Consider the following 22319-nt stretch of genomic DNA (forward strand, 5'->3'; position numbering starts at 1 on the left):
AATTTGATAGTAATCTATCAAATGCTTTTGATCTAAAATTTCACTTATAAGATCATATCCTACAAAAACATTTCTCTGTGTCAAAAGTTATTACACATATATCCTTTAAAGGAGTGCTTATAATATTTATAAAAAAAATGAAACAATAGCTTAGTGCCCAACAATTGATGGTTAAAATGGTTTGATAAATTTCATTATGGAATTCTACATAGCCATTGGAAAGGTCTTCAAATCATGCTGCTAAACAGAAAAAGCATGTAAAAAACAATACTTATGGCATAATAACATTCTTATGTTTATGTATACATATGCTTGTATGTAAGTATATACACAGAAAAAGGACATACACCAATCTACTTACATGGTTATACATTTGGAAGGAAACGGGAATGAAAAGGACAGAAGGGATCGCTTTCACATCTTGCTCTGTACACCTCTGTACTGTTTCAAGTATTTCATATATAAGTTTTAAATACAAAGACAGCGTAGGTTTTAAAAAGTAAGCAATTTCACTGTAGAAAACTAAAAAAATACAGAAAAATTTAAGGATGAACGCCACCGAAATTACTACAAACCAAACTGTACAGTATGAAAAAACACTGTCAATTTCTTAATAAAAATGAAAAAGGTTGTACAGACTTATTCTTACTCCAGTACACCAACTGCTTAACTTCAAAGACCTAAATCAGAAAATCATGAGCATTTAAGTAACACTACAGATAAAGAAAATGCTATCAACATTAATGCATACATTTTTCGTAACAAAACATTTTTCAAATGTTTCTTCAGGCACAGCATATGAGGAAATCAGTGTGGCCAGTCATTACACACATACTACAAAATAGGAGATTTCCTTTTTCTCACCCTTAGCACAATAATGAATAATTACACAGGCTGGTGTATAAGAGTCAACCAAAGCCACCCAGAATTTTTTTTGACACCAAAAATTAGACTCTGAGGGAAATAATTTTTTTTTTCTAAACATTTTTTTTTTGTGTGAGGAAGATCAGTCCTGAGCTAACATCCATGCTAATCCTCCTCTTTTTGCTGAGGAAGACCGGCTCTGGGCTAACATCTATTGCCAATCCTCCTCCTCTTTCTCCCCAAAGCCCCAGTAGATAGTTGTATGTCATAGTTGCACATCCTTCTAGTTGTGGTATGTGGGACGCAGCCTCAGCATGGCCGGAGAAGTGGTGCGTTGGTGTTCGCCTGGGATCCGAACCCAGGCCGCCAGTAGCAGAGCGCGTGCACTTAACCGCTAAGCCATGGGGCCGGCCCCTGAGGGAAATAATTTTAATAAAAAATAAAACTAGGCATTTATGAAAAATTCACAGCTAACATCATTTTGTGGAGAAAGACTAAATGCTTTCCCTACCTGATGAGGAACAAGACAAGGAAGTCCAATGTCACCATTTCTCATCAACACTGTACTTGAGATTCTAGCCTTTGCAATAGGCAAGAAAAAGAAATAAAAGGTATCCAGACTGGGAAAGAAAGAAGTAAAACTACCTCTATTTGCAGATGACATAAGCTTGTACATAGAAAATCCTAAGGAATCCATTAAAAAACTATTAGAACAAATAAAGAAGTCAGCAAGATGGCAGGATACACAATCAATGCAGAAAAATCTATTGTAGTTCTATACACTAGCAATGAACAATCAAAATGAAATTACGAAAACAATTTCCATTATAACACTCTTAAAAAGAATACCTAGGAATAAATTAAACAGAAGTGGTACAAGGATTGTACCCTTAAAACTTCAAAACACCATTGAAAACGTTAAAGAAAACCTAAATAAATGGAAAAATATTCCATGTTTGTCTATTACATAACTTAACATTATTAAGATGGTAATACAGGCACACCTCAAAGATACTGCAGGTTCGGTTCTAGACCACCTCAATAAAGTGAATATTTCAATAAAGAGAGACACATGAATTTTTTGGTTTCCCAAAAATATATGTTATATTTACACTATACTGTAGCATATTTACACTACACTACACTGTAGCCTATTAAGTGTACAACAGCATTATGTCTAAAAAAAACAATGTACATACCTTAAATAAAAATTTTTTTTGCTAAAAAATGCTAACCATTATCTGAGCCTTCAGCAAGTCATAATCTTTTTGCTAGTCTTGTGAAAAATGCAGTATCCGGGAAGCACAAAAGAGCAAATGCAATAAAACGAGGTATGCCTGTATGCCAAACTGATCTCCAGATTCAATGCAATCCCTACAAAAATCCCAGCTGCCTTTTTTGCACAAATTGGCAAGCTGACCCTAAAATTCATGTGGAAATGCAAAGGACCCCCCCCCAAAAAAACAAAGTCAAAATGATCTAAAAGAATGAAGTTGGAGTACTCACACTTCCTGATTTCAAAAATTACTGCAAAGTTAGAATAATCAAGACTGTATGGTACTGGCATAAGGATGGATATGTAAATCAATGGAATAAAACTGAGAGTCCAGAAATAAACCCTTACATTTATGGTCAGTGGATTTTCAACAAGGGTGCCAACAGAATTCAATGGAGAAAGAACAGCCCTTTTAACAAATGGTGCTGGGACTACCGAAAATCCACACAAAAGAATGAAGTTGGACGTCTTTCTCTCACCACACACAAAAATTAACTCAAAACAGATCAAAGACCAAGATTTAAGTGTTAAAACTGTAAAACTCTTAGAAGAAAAAATAGGAATCAATCTTTGTGATCTTCGATTAGGCACAGCCTTCTTAGATATGACACCAAAGCACAAGCAACACAAGAAAAAAACTGAACTTCATCAAAATTAAAAACTTTTGGGCTTTGGGCCGGCCCCGTGGCTTGGCGGTTGGGTGTGCGCGCTCCGCTGCTGGCGGCCCGGGTTCGGATCCCGGGATTGCACCGACGCGCCGCTTCTCCGGCCATGCTGAGGCCGCGTCCCACATACAGCAACTGGAGGGATGTGCAGCTATGACAGACAACTATCTACTGGGGCTTTGGGGGAAAAATAAATAAATAAAATCTTTAAAAAAAAAAAAAAAACTTTTGGGCTTTAATGAACATCAACAAAGTGATACAATGGGAGAAAATATTTGCAAATCATCTATCTGTACCACAATTTATTTAACTGCTCCCCTATTCACAATACTTAAGTTCTTTCCAGTTTTTTTATTAAGTAGGCATTATTCATCCCATTTTACAAGTAGAAAGACTAGGGCTCAAAAAGGGTAAGCAAATGAATTGCTTGATATTGCTCTGCTACAAAAGCACCCGAGTTAGCACCTAAATCCACATCTGTATAATTTCTAAGTCCTTGCTTTTTCCTTTATACTAGATATTTATCCAGCCAACCCAAGGCACAAGATCTGCCAACCGGATGGTACTCTTTTGGTTGTCCTGTTGACACCTGGCCCTAGGAATTCTGCTTTTTCCTTCTTTTGAGTCCACAGACAATGACTCAGAAATTACATGACTTGTCCAAAGTTACACTGTTAGAATGGCCTAAGCGGTTACAAACAAGTTACTTAGGGAAGACTCCATTTCTCTGACCTAAATTAAAATGGACTCTCCTGAAGGGTTCCTCTCTCTAGGAGAAGGAGAAATGTCACAAGTCATATTAAGTGACTTGTACGCAGAATATAAAGAACTCTTAAGATTCAACAATAATAAAACAACTTGATTTTAAAATGGGTGAAGGATTTGAATAAATTTCCTCCCAAAAATATCCAAACGGCTAATAAACACATGAAAAGAAGGTCAACATCATTAGTCATTAAGGAAATGTAAATCAAAAGCACAATGAGACACCACTTTAAACAGTAGGATGGCTAGAATAAAAAAGACAACTATTGTCAAGGATGTGGAGAAACTGGAGCTCTCATATATTGCTGGTCAGAATATAAAAATGATGCAGCCATTTTGGAAAACAGTTTGGTAGTTCCTTAAAATGTTAAACATACAATTACCATGTGACCCAGAAATTCCATTCCTAAGCATATACACAAGAGAAATAAAAACATATCTCCATGCAGAAGTCATACACAAATGTTCATAGGAGCATAATTCATAACACCCTAAAAGTGAAAACAACCCAAATGTCCATCAACTGACCAAAAAAACGTGGTATATCCATACAATGGAATACTATTTCATCATAAAAAGGAATGAAGTACTGATACATGCTACAACATGAATGAACCTTAAAAACATTATGCTTAAGTAAAAGAAGCCCGTCACAAAAGACCATGAACTGCATGATTCCATTTATATGAAATGTCCAGAATAGGCAAATCCAGAGAGACAAAAAGTAGACTGGTGGTTGCCAGAGACTTGGGGAGGGACTATTAACAGGCTCTGAGTTTCTTTTTGGGGTGATAAAATGTTCTAAAATTAGTGGTGATGGGTATACTACTCTGTGAATATACTGAAGATCACCTACTGTACCATTTAAAGTTGTATGTTACATGAATTATATCTCAAAAAAGATGTTATTTTAAAAACTAGAAAAAATAACATAAAAATCGGAAATGCCTTGTTTGTTCTAAAAGTATACTTCCTTTCCTTTATGTTCCTTATGCAACACTAAAAGTTAAAAAAATAAAAGACACATGGCTGACTTTTTGCAGATTTGCTCAGGCAAACAAGTTCTAGTCCACTGAGCATAAACTCTGTATCTGTCTTCATGTTTCACTGAACCATGCCCTGAGATGTGTTTTTGAAGAGAGAAAAGGAAAGATGGTGAGGAGAGTAGAGGGATGGCTTGATACTTGATTGGCACAAAGGCACATACTTTTGATTAGTCTAGCTCTAGTCATTATGAGTTTATACATAGGCCAATATTAGACCCTGTTAATATCAAGAAGATGTTTTTTAAGTTCTGTGGTGCTGGATATTTTCTTATACAAATTAATTTAACTATCATTTGTTACGTGTCTATTAGCTATCATATGCTGTGGTAGGTGCTTAAAAGACACTAACATTGAAAAAGAACCTCATGGGACTTGAAATCCAGTGGCCGAAGCAAAAAAAAAATATATTAGGAAAATTCTCACCAAACTATGCAAGCCAGAAGTGGAATGAGTCCAAGAAATGAGGGGGGAAAAAAAGTCCATGCAGAATTCCATACCCAGCAAAAATATCTTTCAAAACGGAGACTTTTCCAGACAGACAGAACAGCAGACCTATATTATAAGAAACATTAAAAGCCATTCCTCCGGCCAGAGGAAAATACTACACTGAAACTTGGATCTACAGAAAGAAATGACAAGTGTTTGAAAACGTATATATTAAAGTAGACATAAGTGACTTTTCTCATTTCTTAATCTCACATCTATATATAATATACATAAGTCATACATATGTAAAAATGAAACATATGACAAGAATAGTACAACAGAAGAGAAGAAGAAAATGGAAGTATGCTCTTGTAATGTTATATTATACATGAAGGTAGACTGTGAGCAATTAAAGATGTATGTTACAAAACCAAGGAGAAAATCTTTGTGACTGTGAGTTAGGCAAAGTTTTTGGGGGGCACAAAAAACACAAATCATAAAAGAAAAAATTGCTAAACTGGATTTCATCAAAATTTAAAACTTGTGCTCTTCGAAATTCCCGTTAAGGTGAGAAAAAACATTTGCAAAACATGTATCTGATAAAGAGCTTGTATCCAGAATATGTAGAGAACTCTTGTAACTCATAAGACAAACAACCCAATTCATAAAGAATAGGGACAAAACATTTTAAGATACTTAACAAAAGATAAGAAGAGCAAATAAGCATATGGAAAGGTGTTCACCATTATCAGTCATTAGGGAATTGCAAATAAAACCACAATGATATACCACTACACATCCACTAGAACAGCTAAAATCAAAGACTGCCAAAAACAGAAGTCTTAGTGAGGATGTGAAACAACTGGAATACTCATACACTGCTGATCAGAATGCAAAATGGTACAGCCATTTTGGAAAACAGGCTGGCATTTTCTTATAAAGTCAAACATTCACTTACCATACAACACAGCAATCCCACTCCTAGTTTACTCACAAGAAATAAAAAAAAAGATCTGTATTCATATGTTCACAGCAGCTTTGTTCATAATAGCCAATAGCCAAAAGCCAAAAACTGGAAACAACTCAAATGCTCATTAACTAGGTGAATGGATAAGCAAATTATGGTATAATCCATACATGGAATATTATTCAGCAATAAAAAGGAACAAACCACTCAAGCATGCAACATCGACAAATCTCAAAAGCATGCTAACTGAACAGCAGACACCAAATATTACATACCATATAATTCTACTTATATGAAGTTCAACAAAGGTAAAACTAATGTGACAAAAAGCGAATTAGTGGGTGCCAAAAACCACAGGTAGGAGGAGGGGATGAACTGCAAAGGGGCACACGGAACCTTTTGGGACAATGGAAATGTTCTTTATCACGATTGTGGTGGTGGTTACACAAGTATATCTATCTGTCAAAACCCATTAATTGTATACTTAAAACTGGTGAATTACACTGTACGTAAATTATACCTCAATAAAACTGATTTTTTAAAAAATGAATGAATGAAATATGTCCAATACACCTAGAAGAGGCGGGGAAAAAAGACAACTCGAATTAATGTAAGCCTGGACATAACAGATATTCATAAAAGTGATCTCAATGCTAAAGGCATTAAGAGAAATCACTTCTGTATGAGATTAATGAAGGTTTCATAGATAAAATGACCCCTGAACTGTGATTAGAAGAATGGGCAAGTAGGATTGGCCAGTTGAGAGAAGGGCATAACTCAGGGTATAGGGGCTTACAATTCCATGTTTTTTAAATAGTAAGGAGTCCAGTTTGTATCGTGATCAGCACATACAGTAAGAAATAAGGGTAGTGTTGGTCAGCCTGGGGTGGGGAATCTTAAGCGCCCAGTTCAAGAATTTGATTCTGGGGGCCGGCCCGGTGGCGCAAGCAGTTAAGTGTGTGCACTCCTCTGCGGCGGCCCGGGGTTCACCGGTTCCGATCCCCGGCGCACACCGACGCACTGCTTGGCAAGCCACGCTGTGGCAGCGTCCCATATAAAGTAGAGGAAGATGGGCACGGATGTTAGCCCAGGGTCTGTCTTCCTCAGCAAAAAGAGAAGAGGACTGGCGGATGTTAGCACAAGGCTGATCTCCTCACAAAAAAAAAAGAAAGAATTTGATTCTGTAAATATGTTTTATAGAAAAATGACAGAATCAGAGTGGTATTTCAAGATGAATTTGAATGCAGAAAACAGACGGGGCTCGAAGAGAAAAAGTCCAAAAGCAAGGTGACCCAACGATAAGGACATAAGCTAAGGAATTTTAACTAAATGACAGTGGACTAAAGACCACTGCAAAAGGACAGACAAAACAAGCAATTCATTAGAAGTGGGGAGGGAGAAGAGATAAGAATTACTGAAGTTTTGGCACTCGGTGTCTGGGAGAAACTACTGCTACTTAGACCGTGCACACACGCACAAATCACAACCTGCTTAAAACAAAACATTACATAAACCAGGTTAAAAGACAAACTCATGAAAAATACTTGCTAATGCTACAAAAAAAAAAAAAATCTCTAATACACAAAGAGCTCTTAAACTAATAAGAAAAACAACAAACAGAAAGATGAATCAAGAAATTAGAAAATCCAATAAACAGATGAAAATAAATTCAACCTTATTAGATAGTAGAGAAATGCAAATGAAAAAATAATGAGATATTTGACAACTCCAAGTGATAATGGGACTGAGGAAACAGGCACTCTCAGACTGTTGGGAAATACAAATTGGTAAAAGCCTTCTGACGGGCAATATGACAGTGTATCAAAATTACAAATGTGTATACCATTTCTGACCCAACAATTTTACCCTTGGTAAATCCAATCTAGAGGAGATAATGGGACAAATGCAAACAAGAAAAAAATTAGCAATAGATACATACACATGGCAAAAACAAAATTAAAGAACTAAGTCTAGCAAAATGGACTTGGGCAAACAAGTTATGGTATATTCATACAACAGAATAGTAGGAGCCAATAAAAAAATATATACTATGGAGTACAGGGTACAAAATAGCATTATAATATGTTCTTATGTATGTAAAATCTCATGTCCTTATGCATATATGCATAGAGAAGTCTAGAAGAATGTTCATCAAAACGTCAAGGGTGATCATCTCAGGTGGCTGGATTCAGGGGGACTTTTAACCTCTTACACTTTTCTGTACTAACTGAAATTTCTACCATGAGCCTGTATCATCTTTGCAAACAGGTGAAAAATAATGAAGAGCAATATCAGAAAAAGAAATGACTCCAAGAGAGGTGAAATAACTAATATTAGGTAAACTAAGTTTGGAGTGTCAATAAAATATCTCAGTGAAAGTGCCCCTATGCAACCAAAAATGCAGTAACAGAAAAGTGGGGAGGCATGCATCCTATTAAGTACTTTTAGTTTTCAGTTCCTCTCACTACCTTTTCATTTCCATTTTATGTAAATTCCAGTTTTTAACCTAGATTTTATCCTCTCATCTACATTCATTTTATTTTCCAAATATATTAAGAAGACAAGATTCTCCCACAATTCAGATGTGCAGAAATTCAAGGAACAAAAATCACCACAAACAAGTAATACTTCTGATTCTAGGTGATACTTTTGCTTAAACATCCACTTTAAAGTCTAGAAATATCTACATACGAAACAAAGCCAACAAAAATAACAACACAAACTTAAGTGACATTCATAGAAAAAGTACAGAAAAAGAGAAAATCTTAAATTTGGATCTTAAATATGGATATAAGCAATATTCTTAACTGGTTTTTCAGAAATAGCTATAATTTTTCAGAGTTAGTAAATAAAATCTTGACATACAGTCTGCTGGGAAAATTTTCACCAAGAAAAACAGCTCACTCATCTTGAACAGTACAACAGAGTGCAAATATAAACACTAGAACTGAATTTATTCTATTCCCACTAAAAATGACTCCCAGCATCCTTGACTCACCCAGTAAAGTAGAAGCTAGAAGAGGGAGGTTCTTAAATTTTCTCCTTATAAATTAGAACAATCACTTCCCCCATCCTAGAGTATATGTGAACCGAAATAGGAAGTAAGTTTAGAGATACAACAGGTATCTGTGCAAAAGTTGGTGTGCATTAATCTGTGGAGAAAAATGCTATTTAAATTAGTTCAACCACTAATAAATACACTTTGGAATCTGTCCTCTAGGAACTTACAATCTAGTAGGGAAAGCACAAATGTAGCCAGACAAATAATTAGAATATTAAAAAATTTTTAAAGTTCTGTAACAAAGATAAAGCAAAGTGCTGTAGGAATTAACTTTTTCTAGATGAATGGAGAAAGGTCTCAAGACTGTGGAACTTGAGCTGGGTTTTGAATGCAAAGATGGAGGCAGAGAAGAGAAAAAAAGGCATTTCAAGCTAAAAGAACAGCAATAGTAAAAATATAGAGAAATAAGAGTGCTTCTAAAAATAGAATTCTGATAGAATGGGGCCAGATCATAAAAGGCACTACCTGACGATGCATTAGAAAGTTTGGACTTAACTCTATATAATGAAAGTGATACAACCAAACAAAGATGTTAAGAAAACTCTCCTAATAAAGAATGAATTGAGAAGAAAAGAACGGATGAACAGGGAAGAAAAGAATGATAACAGGAAGTCTGATTAAAAATGAGGGCCAGAACTAAGGTGCTAGAATTGGAAATGGGATAAATATTAGTGTTAGAACAAAAATGTGGTCAAGACTGAGTAGACGTAAATGTCAGGTAAGGTATGGTCAGAGAAGGAGCAAAACACAAAGACATCCTGAGAATGAAGAGAGTGATTACAGGTTTGGAGACTTAAGATAGTTCACCTAAATCCCATCCCTTCTGAGTGTTTCTGCATTTATTCTATAACCCTATATTTTTGACACTCTTTAAAAGCATTTTAAGAATTCCATTCATCTAAGGATACTCATAACTTATATATATTAAGTACATATCAAATCAGTAGCATTTTATGAGTGATAAGAGCTTTTTTTTTTATTATGGAATGTCTTCATTTTATAGATTTTTGAATACTAGTTTTTAGGACAAAACACTAAGTAATCCATGACAGAGGTACCTCATATCGTATGCAAGTGAATACTAATTAATTTACTTATTTACACCTAGTGTCCATCCATCTTCAGATTCTCTGGGTCTTGATATTATTCCATAATGGAGGCTTCTGCTGTTTCTTGGTGGAATAGAACTTCTATAGGTTCAGAGAGAGAACCAATTACGTATAACAATTTATTGTACTGAGTGTAACTGTCCTGACTTGAGTGACTTTAGATTAAGACAGCCCACTGCAAAATAATCATCAATAACTAAGGGTAATTAACGTCTTCAAGAAATGTTTTTTGCCTCATATTCATAAAACCTACAAATTAATAAAGACAAAATGAGCTGAAAGAATCTAAAAGAATTCATTTTTAAGACTCCTTTCAAAATGCTGCAAAGATGGCCAGGAAACAGAAATTAGTAAATAAATACCCAAACAGAAGTTGAATTGGAGCAAAACATCATTACATGAGGTGGTCAGCTCCCTTGAACGCCAGGTGAGGTTCAATACAGCATAGTATCAAGAGCATCTACTTCAGAATCAGCCCAGAGTTTGCGTCCAAACTGACCTTGGAACAAATCACTAACTTTCTAGAGTTTCCATTTCCCAATCTATCAACAGAAAAGTTTCCAACTACCACATGGGTTTTGCCAATGAATGTATACTAAGTATTTATCAATGCTTGGCACATAGTAGAACCCAAATGTCAGTACCATTCTCTCCCTTTCCTAAACAGCCTCTCTCTGCAATACACCCTCACATTTATCATAGGGCCAATCAGCAAAACTATGTGACTTCCCACACTCCAATAGCCAGGTAGTAAAGAAAATATGGTAAACCGGTTATATAGGAGAAAAAGTAAAGCTAAGAAGGGACTGATGAAAAGAAAAGCATGAATAGAGGACTGAAGATTCAGATGAAGGCAAAGAGCAGGTAAGGTAGAAGTTAAAAGAATGGAGAGGATTTAGTCTAGGATCTTTTAACACTGAGAAAAATCTTCATACCATGGTTTCAATACTATTTTGAATGTGTATGCATTTCCTTAAAAATATCTACACTGACAATTCATTAATTTATAAGCTCTACGTGGGCTGGAAAAAGATCACACTGTTATTTCCTACAGCATAACACAGAGTCTATATTAAATACTTATGTAATCCAAGCCCACAATAATATTTCATATGGTCAGTAAACTAAACTCCATCATCCCTTCACTTACCCATTCAACGGTTATTAACAGTCTACTTGTGCCAGATACTGAGCACAAGGAATACAACAGTGGGCAAGACAAGCTAGTTGCCTTCATGGAGCTCACACTACAGTAGTCTATTCACTAAACAGCATGGGCCACCTACCACAATTAGTAAAGTCTAAAAGTAATAAAACTTTTTGCATTAATTTAGACAAGTGAGTTCAATTAATTGTTCCTAAACAGTAATAATACATTTGCTATATTTAAAAATCTTACGTCTTTCAATCAACTATTTTAGCTGTAAATTCCGGGCCCCACATTTTAAGCAGGACATTTGCCAAACCAGACGTAATGTAAAAAATCTAAAAACCATACCTTTTGAAAAATGAGTTTTTTGGCCCAGAGAAGACTCAGAAGACACAGCAACTATCTTTACATTTTAAAGAGGTAGCATACAGGTTTGCTCTGTATCATGCCAAAGGATTAAACTTAAAGCAATGGGTAGAAGTTACACGGAGGCAGTTTTCTGTTTCAACATGAAGAATTCTAACAAGTCAATGATAATTCAACCACGTTACATTTCTCTATACTCTATAACGTTTGTATACTTTACAAAATACAAATTTTCATTTAATCCTTGAAATAATAATAATAAAAAAAAAGCAAGTATTTGAAGTTTAGGAAACTGAGTCTCCAAGGGTCTTGCTTAAAAACACTGAGTAAACAAGGACCAGAACTCAAGGCCCAAATCTAATGGAACAGGCTGTCTCAAAGTAATGTCTTCCCACCTCTAGGTGTATTCAGGCACACACCAAATGGCCAGCTGTCAAGAATACCAAGATATTCTAAAGCTTCTTCCAAATCCAACCCTTTAGAAATACTGGTGGTCAATATATCACCATGAAAAGATTCAGTAAGGAATGGTCCTCTAGAATGCAAGCTTCCTGAGGGCAAGGGCCTTGTCTTTCTTCACTGCTATATTCCAGTCTCTAAAACAGTATCCAGCATATAATATGTGCTCAATAAATATTTGCTAAATTTGAATAATCCTAATTATACATGCCACTACTACATAATATATATAAAACACATAGCACTATAATTAAAATTGCTATCTAAAGTCCTGAAACAACCCCACCAGTTATCAAAAACAAATTCAATGGCAAAAAATGCAAACCTCTCGGCAAACCTAAAATACTTTAACTAAAAGTAAAATATATGGTCTTATAAGACATAAAGGCTAAATTTAGTGAAATGAGTTTTCATTGTTGATCGTCTTTACACAAGGCATCAACCAGCATTTAAGAACGAAGAGATTTATACAGCTGTTTTGGTTTAAAGGCAAACGCACACCTAGATCTCTACTTGCATCACATCTTTACATTTACTAGGCCGACACTTCAAAGAAATCTACTGATTTTACAGGTACATATATTGCATTGAGATTCAACATAACTCACAGTTAGAGGTACTCAGCATCAGCTAGGCATTACCGAAAACTAAGACCAACAGGAAAAACAACCAATGCAAACTTTGCAATACCCTCAACTATAAGGACTAGAGTTTCCAAACATCTCAAGGAATATAAAAACCTGCAAAATACTCAAAAGGTACTTTTAATTCACTTGGCTTAACAGATAAGTATATATCAATGCACATACTTTTTTTACGAGTATTATATAATAAGCAAGGCATAACAGCTACATAACAGATTTACTCCAATACTACAGTAAGTTACACCTTCTAAAGATTTCTGAACAAACATTCTGATACGTTAAGGTCTAGTTAACTTTAAAGTAAGCGTAAATAGTAACTTAAAGTAATAGTAAATAGCGTAATAGTGTAAGAACATACCAAACCACTCACTTGGTGACACTGGATTACAACTAGATTATATTTATGTTATTAGCAACTGGGTGTCATCACAAAGCAACACAGAAACCACAATCTTGTCATTTTTTGCTACTTTTCAAAATTATGACTTTGAAAGACATGTAAAAAACTGTTCCACACAAGAACATCACAAAATGGACATCTTTCTTATCTTCAGAATTTAGAACTATAAGCTTCCACATAAGCTGTTGTCACATACTAAGAGAATAAACTTTACAGACAGGCTGCTTTTCCCATCGCTGTATTAATCACACGAAGCATTTACAATCCATATCTAACTCTGACATCAGCACGTGATTCTGATTTTCCTTTACAATATTCAGTCCCTAAACTGCAGTCCATTCCTAAGTCTCCAACAACGAAACCTCTTCAGAGAGCTTCCAAAATTATGACAAATTAAACAACTTCTAGGTTTGCCCAAAGTAAGAGTGCTGGAAAAGCAAAAAGCAATCGAGAGAAACTTGTTAATATATTAATGCAACAAGTTTGAAACTCTGAACTCTTCCTTAGAATCTTCCCTGCCAGAGCGAGGAGCAAAGCTCTAGGGAACCTGTTGCTTTGCCCTTCCGACCCCCTGAAAGGTGCCACAGGCACGCAAAAACGCCCCTCCCTCCTTGCATCCCGTCTGAGGCAGGGTTTTCTCACCTCCGTAGTAGACTTGGGTGGTTTGGGAGAACCCAATCCCCACTTTCCCTGCCTCCCGGGGATCTGGCCGGCACAGCCACAGACGCACGCACAGGCCGGCGGACTCACCTGATCACCGGGCTGTAGGGGCTCCGGGAGCGGCGCCAACTGCTGCTGCTGTAGGGGCTGGGGGACACGTCGCCGCCCCGCTCGTAGGAACTGTGGCGGCTGTAGCTGGGGGAGCGGCGGCGGCTGTAGGGGCTCGGGGAGCGGGGCAGCCGCCGAGAGTAGGGGCTGCTGCCACCTCCTGCCGGGCTGGGGGATTTGCGGCTCCTCAGGCTCTGCGAGGCCCTGTGGGACACCGGGCTGTCGTCCCGGCCTCCCAGCGGGCTCAGGGACCGCTGCCGCCGCCTGTAGGCCTTGGGCTCGCTCTTGTCCTCCCGGTAGGCCTTGGGCGGCTCCTTGTAGGCCGAAGGCGGCTCCTTGGACGACTTAGTCCGGCTCCGGTGGGCCTTCGGGTCTCGGTCTTTGCGGCTGCTGCTGCTGCTGGACGTGGCCGAGGCGCTCTTCCGGCGGCCGCCGCTGCTGCTGCTGCTGCCGCTCTTGGCCGCCTCGGCCCGCTCCTCGCCGCTGTGGCTGTGGCGGCTGCGGGACTTGGAGGCCTCGCCGCCGCGCTGCCCGTCCCGCCGCCGGTGCTCGCGGTGCCGCTCCTTGCTGCGGCCGCTGCTGCGGCGGCGGTCCCGCCGGGGCCTGCGCTCCGACCCCTCCCCGCGCCGCTGGGTGCCAGAGGAGGAGGCCGGACTCCCGCCGCTGCCCCCCGTTCCCCCGGCAGCCGTCGCCGCCGTTGCCGCGCTGGCCACCCCCAGCAGCAGCCCCTGCTCGGACTGGGAGCTCACATCCTCGTATTCCACCAGCGGGGTCACACCCCCGCCGCTACTGGCACCGCCACCGCCGTCCTGCTGCGGCTGGGGCAGCGAGAAGACCCGACGCTTCTCCGCCTCCTGCCCGGCGCGGGGCCCGCGGCGCCGCTTCTGCCGCCCTCCTGGGCGCCTCTTGCCTCTCGGCAGCCGCTTGACCTCCAGAGGGGGGGCCCGGCTGAAGCAAGAGGAGGAGGCCGCGGCGGCGGCGGCTGCGGCGGCGGCCGTGCCGGGAGCAGCCAGGAAGAGCAGAGGCGGCGGGGGCGGCGGCGGTTGCAGGAGCTGCGGCTGCAGGAGCGGCAACAGCAGCGGCGGCTGCTGAGGGGACAGGAATCGCCTCCGCTTGCGGCGTTCCTCCAACTTCTTCTCCGCCCAGCTCAGGCCCCCGCCTCCCCCCAGCGCCGTGTCCGAGCTGCTCGGCATCGCCTAGAGCCCGCCGCAGAGCGCGGCGCGGGTGCGGCCTCCTCCCGGCTCAGATCCTGGCCATCTCCCCCGCCGGAAACGGGAACGGCGGCGGCGGAGGGACACCGAGCACAAGGGCCGGCCTGGAGCCGCGCCACGATAATCCGGGTCGGGACTCGGGTCCCTGGGTTCCAGATCGCAGTGGGGTCCGCAGCGGCTTCCGGGCCTGACGGAGGCAGCAATTCGGGCGGCAGAGCTCCGAGTCGTGCTCGTCGTTCTAGCCTCAGCAGCAAAAACACCAGATGCGCCGGGCGCTGACCCGCGGGGGAGTCCGGAGTCCTCCAAGTGCCCCCGGGGTGGGGGAGCGGCCTCGGCCGCGCTCTCGGCTCGGGCAGCGCAACGCGGAAGTACCACCTTCGTCGCCGCTTCACTCCATCGCGCCCCGACGCTGGGTGCGAGTTCAGGGAAGGAGAGTGGGCGAAACAACAACACGCCTCCGCCGCCGCCTCCTCCGCGTCGACGTCGTCCTCTGTGGTGGCGGCGACACAAGCGGGCGCCTCGGAAATGGCCTGGGCCTGACAACTCCCGGCCTAGGGCCTCGCGCACTCTGCGGCCCGCAGGGACGGGCGGCGGGGCGGGGCAAGGCGGGGGCGACCGGCCTGCGGCTCACGGTCGGGGCAGCGAGTGTGCGGGGCTGGGCGGGGGTCTGTTTCCGGGGAGATGGGGGCGGGGGGGGGCGTTTCTGAGTCTGTGGCGGTGAGTAGGGGCCCTGACTTTCTTCTTCCTTCGCCGCCGCGAGCGGAGGTGGCGGAGCTGCCCTATTCCTCCGCTCTCCCCCCCCCCCCTCCACGAGGAGGCTCCTAGTGTGCGCGGCCGGCCCCGGCTCGCTCCTCCCCTTCCCTCTCGCTCCTCGTCAGGAGGAGGGAGGGCAACGGGACTTGCTGGTTGGGCCCTAACCTACACAACCCCTCCTTCTCGCCTCGCTCCTTCGGCCTTTCCCCTCGGCCCTGACGCAAGGCCGGGGACGCGCACGCACGTCACGCTCCGAGAAAGCCGAAGGTGAGTGGTGTCAGGGGCAAAGGAGGCGGGAACAAAGTTGCCGCGCACCGGCGTGCTCGCTCCCGCCAAGCGACGGGCGTTCGGACCGGAAGTGGCGTAAGGTAGAGACCGCTCCACTTCCGGTGAGGGTGGGACTGTGTGTGAAGAAGGGTTAAAGAAAAAGAGATTCGTGCACCGCCTACTGTCGTCGCTTGAGACTCTTGTAGTGATGGCACGGCGGTGGTGCCTGTTGCTTGCGGCCAGAGTGCGATGCCGGCTCCGGCTCTTCGCAGGCGTCACACCGCCTGCCTGTTGAAAGGTCACGGCAAGAGCAAGGAGACTCAGGAATAATGCCGTTAGTGGCCTTCTGGGCCGAGTCGTCACCCCTCATGTACTCGCCGCCGAACTCCGGATTTGGAACAGCTGCGAGAGAAGAGAGGGCACCGTGCAAAAGAGGGCGGAGGTGGTATTAGCTTAGACTGTCTCACGTACACCCAAGTTCGAGGCCCCATCTTAACCTAAAAATACACGGGAATCACAGTCTGGAGCTTCGATAACACTGAAGTTTACTTTAAAAAAAAGCAGCCTTAAATTAATCTGGGGAATACATGAAACGTCAAAGGGACTACTGAAAATCCCAGAATTATTACTAGCAGCCTTGAAGTCAAAACATCTTGCTCAAATGAGGGCTGCCCTTTTGGCATTTCACCCACTTTCACCTTAATATCTAAACCTGTAGGGCTGTGAAACGTAACCATTCAGCGACCTCACGTCTCATTTCTTGCCTTATCAGGCTTGCCTTATCAGGCTTGCCTTTCAGTTATAGACTGGGCACTTAGGATAATTAGATTAAAATCTAAATTGCTTATTGGGTTTTAATATGGTTGAAAAGAAAAGCTAAGCAGTCCAGTCAATGGCTACAAGTAGTCACCCCTTTTCAAGTTTATTTGTTCAGACCATCAGTTGGTTCTTAGTTCTTAAACACTTGGTATCCATCCATCATTCATGCTTTAGTGTAAATAATTTTAATTGGCTTGACATCCACTAACACTGTTTTTCAGACTGGACTGATCTAAGCTAAAATCAGATTTCACTGAAAGAATGAATACAAAGCGTGTGTGTTTGCTGAAGGATAAAGGAGGAAGCAAAGGAATAGGTAATCTTGAAGTCAGAGGAAGGCCCAGGAGGATAGGCCTGGGTGGGCCACGCGGTGGGGCCTACCATGCAGCCAGAAGGAAGTGGTAAGGGCATTGGGAAACTGAAAAGAAAAGTAACGGGCAGGGTGCCTGAAACGAATTTCTCTTTGGCAGCATTGCTCAGGGAAGATCCTATAGCGAGCCGCCTGCTGAAGACCTGTTAGCGAATGGCTTTTTCCAAAAAATAGGATCAAGCTGCCCCATCATCCTACTTTGCAAAACCTGGAGTAACAGAACAAGGAGAGCAAAATAAGAGGTTTATCTAGCAGTTCCTCACATCTATACCCAATTTACTTGAGAATGTCACCTTCTATCCTATACTTGCACAGACAACTTGATTCATAGTAAATGGATAGCTTCCAGGACAGGTTGGACATAGAAAAGGTGTACTAAAATATTATTAGTGGGATTCTGCCACCCATGTCTTTCCGCAAAGAGTCTATCTTAGGGAGAATGAGGGGCAGAGGAAGAAATGAAGGATTTTGAGCTCCCCAAAGATACCTTGCCACATGCATTGAAATACGAATAATTAATAGGGTTCAAACTCCAAAAAATGAGAAAGACCTTTATATTAGAAGCCATCTGTTTATATAAACTTGTGTGCTTGCCTTCATATCAAGAGGTGAAATTGCCTCTTGGGACTATATTTTAGTATTTCCATGTTTGTGTGTTATAATTTATTGTCTCCCGGTTGGAAAAAAAAAAGGAGGTGATAAGTTTTTTGCTTTCTTTATCTAATAGGTTGTATCATTCCATATCAACTGTTCTTATACTGTGGCCTGAGACTAAAACCTTTTCAATGGATCGTGTAATGCAGTCAAACTATTTTCATAATGATAATGACATGATTTGTCTTTATCACTCTCATCCTTTCATGAATGTACAGTGGAGTTTTCCAGAGGCAACGTGACATGTGATGATATCATCGTTTTGATGGCTAATGGAATGTGCTCTTGTGTGTTCATATGTTTTCTAGAATGTTCTAAGCTATTAGGTTTCTGAAATGTGTAAACATTTGGAATAGCTGCATAATTCAGTGAACCAATATTTTCCAAATGACTAGTGGATGACGTTACAAAATCATGAGTAAAAGATTCATTTAAAGTGCAAAACAGACTGGTGGATTTTAATGTAACAGTCCAAAAAGTTCATAGATATGATTTCAGATGCCATTTTACAACTAACCTTTAAGAAACTGCTGTGCAGTTTTGGTGTCGTATCAAAGAATAACCAGAATTATATGAAAAGGCTATTAAAATACTCCCTCCCTTTTCCAACAACATATCTTGTTCATATATTTTCACCAAAACAACATATTGCAACAGATTGCATAAAAAGGCAGATATGAGAATCACTTTCAATTATGTTAAACCAATAGTAATAGATATAACTCATATAAATGAAAGCTCTTTGTGGTCCTCAGAAATTTTTAAGCGTGTAAAGGGATTCTCAGACCAAAACCTTTGAGAAATGCTATACAAAATGGTTGAAATTCCGGTTCTCCCCTTCATGCTTCTACGGATACAAACAGTTCACAGATAGGTCATGCACTGTCATTCCAGAATCGTCCTCATAACTAGGAATTTCTGCAGTGGTCTTTCAACATTGTTCTTCGTTTAGGGAGGTTGGTTGGTTGACTTTCAATTGGGTTTTTCTCAGTCTTGGAAAAATTTAAGCTCTTTTAATTTTAGCTCACTATTCTCCATCATAAGGAAGAATATCAAGCATGTTATTGTTAAAAGAGAGAAAAGCAAAGCTCAAACAATGTAACTTTTCAATTCAGTAATAAAAACAAGTAGTGGCTAGTATTTTCTGAGCACTTACTGAATGTCAGGCTCTGTGCTAAGTGCTGTATACTATTTTCTCACTTAATCCTCTAAACAAAGCCTGTAAGTAGAGTGCCCATAGTCCTGGGTTTGCCTGGGATGGTCCTGGCTTATGCCACTTGTTCAAGCATAATTAGTAGTAGTATCCCCTTTCCAGCACATAAGTTTCCCAGTTTGGACATAAATTATGTGATCACCCTACCTGTAAAAATTATTATCCACAGTTTACAAATGAAGAAACTGAGGCATAGAGAGGTTGAATGTCTTGCTCAAAGTATACTGCTAGTAAATGTGGATCTGTGATCCCAACCCAGGTCTGTCTAGCTTTGTAGTCCAGTCTTTTAAGAATTACAAGATGTTTCACAGTGATATCAGCACTCCTGAGATTTACATTGAAGCCAAGTATTGTAATGTTCCAGAATAAAAGAGAGTATAATGCAAAATTTATGATAAAATGTTAAGACCAATTTCACTAGCAAAACTCTGGAGTGATAGATTTGCCTCTCCCACGTTCATCTTTTATTTATTTATTTTGTGAGGAAGATTGGCCCTGAGCTAATATCTGCCAATCCTCCTCTTTTTTTGCTGAGGAAGACTGGCCCTTGGCTAACATCCATGCCTATCTTTCTCTACTTTATATGGGACACCGCCACAGCATGGCTTGCCAAGCAGTGCGTCAGTGCGCGCCCGGGATCCGAACTGGTGAACCCCGGGCCACTGCAGCGGAGAGCGCGCACTTAACCAGTTGCACCACCAGGCCGGCCCATCACGTTCATCTTTTACATGGTTTAGAGGCCCACACTTGCTATCAACCTTTTGCACAAGAGCAATGCTGCTTCTGTGTGTGTGTGTATGTGTGTGTGCACGCATGGGAGTGGGGGGAGGCGGGGGGGCAGTGGAGTTCTTGCTGGTTCGGTAAAGCTGAAGGATACCTATTTATAGGACATGAATGGTAGACTAAACTGCTAGAGGCCGTCCTAATGTGGATTCTCCCTGGTCATAAGTAAGAGAACACTGGTTTTGTTGGGAATATAAATATGCCTAGCTAAAAACTACATCTCTCAACACTCTGTGTAGATGAAGGATGTGACCATATTATGCAGTTCTGGCCGATGAAATGTAAGTGGAAGTTGTTGGATGGAGCTTCTGAGAATGCTGCTTAAAATGGAAGGCCAATTTAGCTGACCTGTGCCTTTTGCCCTTCACCCTTACTTTACTTCTGGAACTCAAATGCAGTACTGGAGTTTGAGCAGCCATCTTGTGCCTACAAAGAAGCAAGCACATGCTAAAGATAGCTAGATGAAGGGGAGATAGAAGGGCCTGGCTACCTGAGGATGTTGTGGATTTGCCAAACCAACCCTGGACTAAAAAAGATATATAAAACTGGTAATATGTTTAAGCCACTGCTTTTTCCAATTTTATTACAGCTAAACTAAATTCCTAAATATTACAGTGTGACCTCATGCTCCCATCCCACTTCCATGATGGATATCATTAATTAATGACAGTGCTCTTTCCTGCTCATCCTAAATATAGCCTCAGAATCCATCTCAACATAAGTGCGTGAAACCCACACTGCAGCAGATCAGCCACATCGCATAGCAGCTTGGGCTTGAGAAGGACACGGTCCAAGTGTGGTTCTGCAATCATCATCAGAAGGGCAAATGATCAAGCCATAACTATTCACAATGAGAGGATTTTGAGGCTACTGGGTCTCCCTTCTCAGGGGGACCAGTATCCTTTCTTCTGGCACCAGGACTCCATTTTAGTACCCCAGGATATGGGGGCCCTCACTTCACTACAGTGTACTTCTTGATCCCTTTCCCTGAGGGTGAAGCCTTTCCCTCTGTATCTGTCACCATTCTGGGCTCTCCCATATGGTGCCTGCCCTTCCCAGGATGGGGGGCAGAGGAAAGAGGAGAGCTAGGGAAAGAGAACCCTGGGGTTTGTACCAGGGGTTTGGAGATTAAGTTCTTCATTCACTAACAAAGGAATTCGAAATACAAAGGGTGTGGGGGCAGGGAGACTGGTTGGAGGGAAGTTGAAGTTCAATAATGCTCTTGATTTTAATCCCCACAACACTCATCACCTTTTTCTTTTTTATTTATTTTATTTTATTTTTTTGGTGAGGAAGATAGGCCTTGAGCTAACATCCGTTGCCAATCCTCCTCTTTTTGCTGAGGAAAATGGGCCCTGGGCTAACATCCATGCCCATCTTCCTCTATTTTGTATATGGGATGCTACCACAGCATGGCTTGATCAGCGGTGCATAGGTCCATACCCAGGATCCAAACCATCGAACCCCAGGGCCTCTGAAGTGGAGCGTGTGAACTTAACGACTACACCACTGGGCCAGCCCTCATCACCTTGTTCTTAAAGAAGCCTGGGACACACACACATGCATACAAAGTAACATATTCTAGAATAAAAGAAAGTATAACACAAAATTTGTAATAAAATCTTAAGATCAACTTCACTAGTAAAACTCTGAAGTGATAGACGTGCCACTCCCACGCTCATCTTTGACACAGTTCAGAGGCCTGTCACCAGCAATGAAATTATTTTTGATGCCCGTCCTGGAGCAATTTTTGTGATTATTTGGGGAAATGCTTGGTCCAAAAACTTAGGATTCAGACCCTGGCACAAAACTACATACATTACAGTTACATTGTACTAGTTATTCCTTAGTTACAGAGATAAATCTAGGCACTACATTGAATTATGTCAGAATTTAAAGAGAATATAATTTATTGGAATAAATATTTTGTTAATGTTTAATTTTACAGGAATACTTATGTACTCTTAGAAGATAGATATACAGGAATATTTGGAAGTTCAACTACAGAACAAGAATACTTTAAATTTCTAATTACATCAACTAACAGACTTGACGGAGAAAGCATAAACAAATATGAACAATTCATCTTTGTTGTGTTAAAAGTTCTCATAAATAAGGTCATTATAATCTTAAAATACACTATTGGTGATATAAGTCAAAGGCAATAATTTCTGCCAGAACTTTTTAACTCAGAATGTGAATCTTATTTTGTGTTCAGAGCATTACAATAAAAGTATTAGAATCAGCAATTAAGAATTGATTATGGTCAGATGATTTTTAACA

General features: G+C 41.0%; 1 protein-coding gene across 2 annotated transcripts in view; it reads right to left on the reverse strand.

The window, feature by feature from the left end:
- CDK13 (cyclin dependent kinase 13) overlaps positions 1-15159 on the reverse strand; it is a 117639-nt gene extending 102480 nt beyond the window's left edge. For both annotated transcript variants that reach the window (XM_004441469.3, XM_087435353.1), the window contains exon 1: positions 13949-15159. In XM_004441469.3, the coding sequence (XP_004441526.2) occupies positions 13949-15159 (1211 nt within the window). The remainder of the gene's footprint in view (positions 1-13948) is intronic.
- Positions 15160-22319: the final 7160 nt, after the last annotated feature.

Source organism: Ceratotherium simum, chromosome 1, assembly GCF_057802395.1.
Source record: "Ceratotherium simum simum isolate JZ-2026a chromosome 1, ASM5780239v1, whole genome shotgun sequence".
NCBI lineage: Eukaryota > Metazoa > Chordata > Mammalia > Perissodactyla > Rhinocerotidae > Ceratotherium > Ceratotherium simum.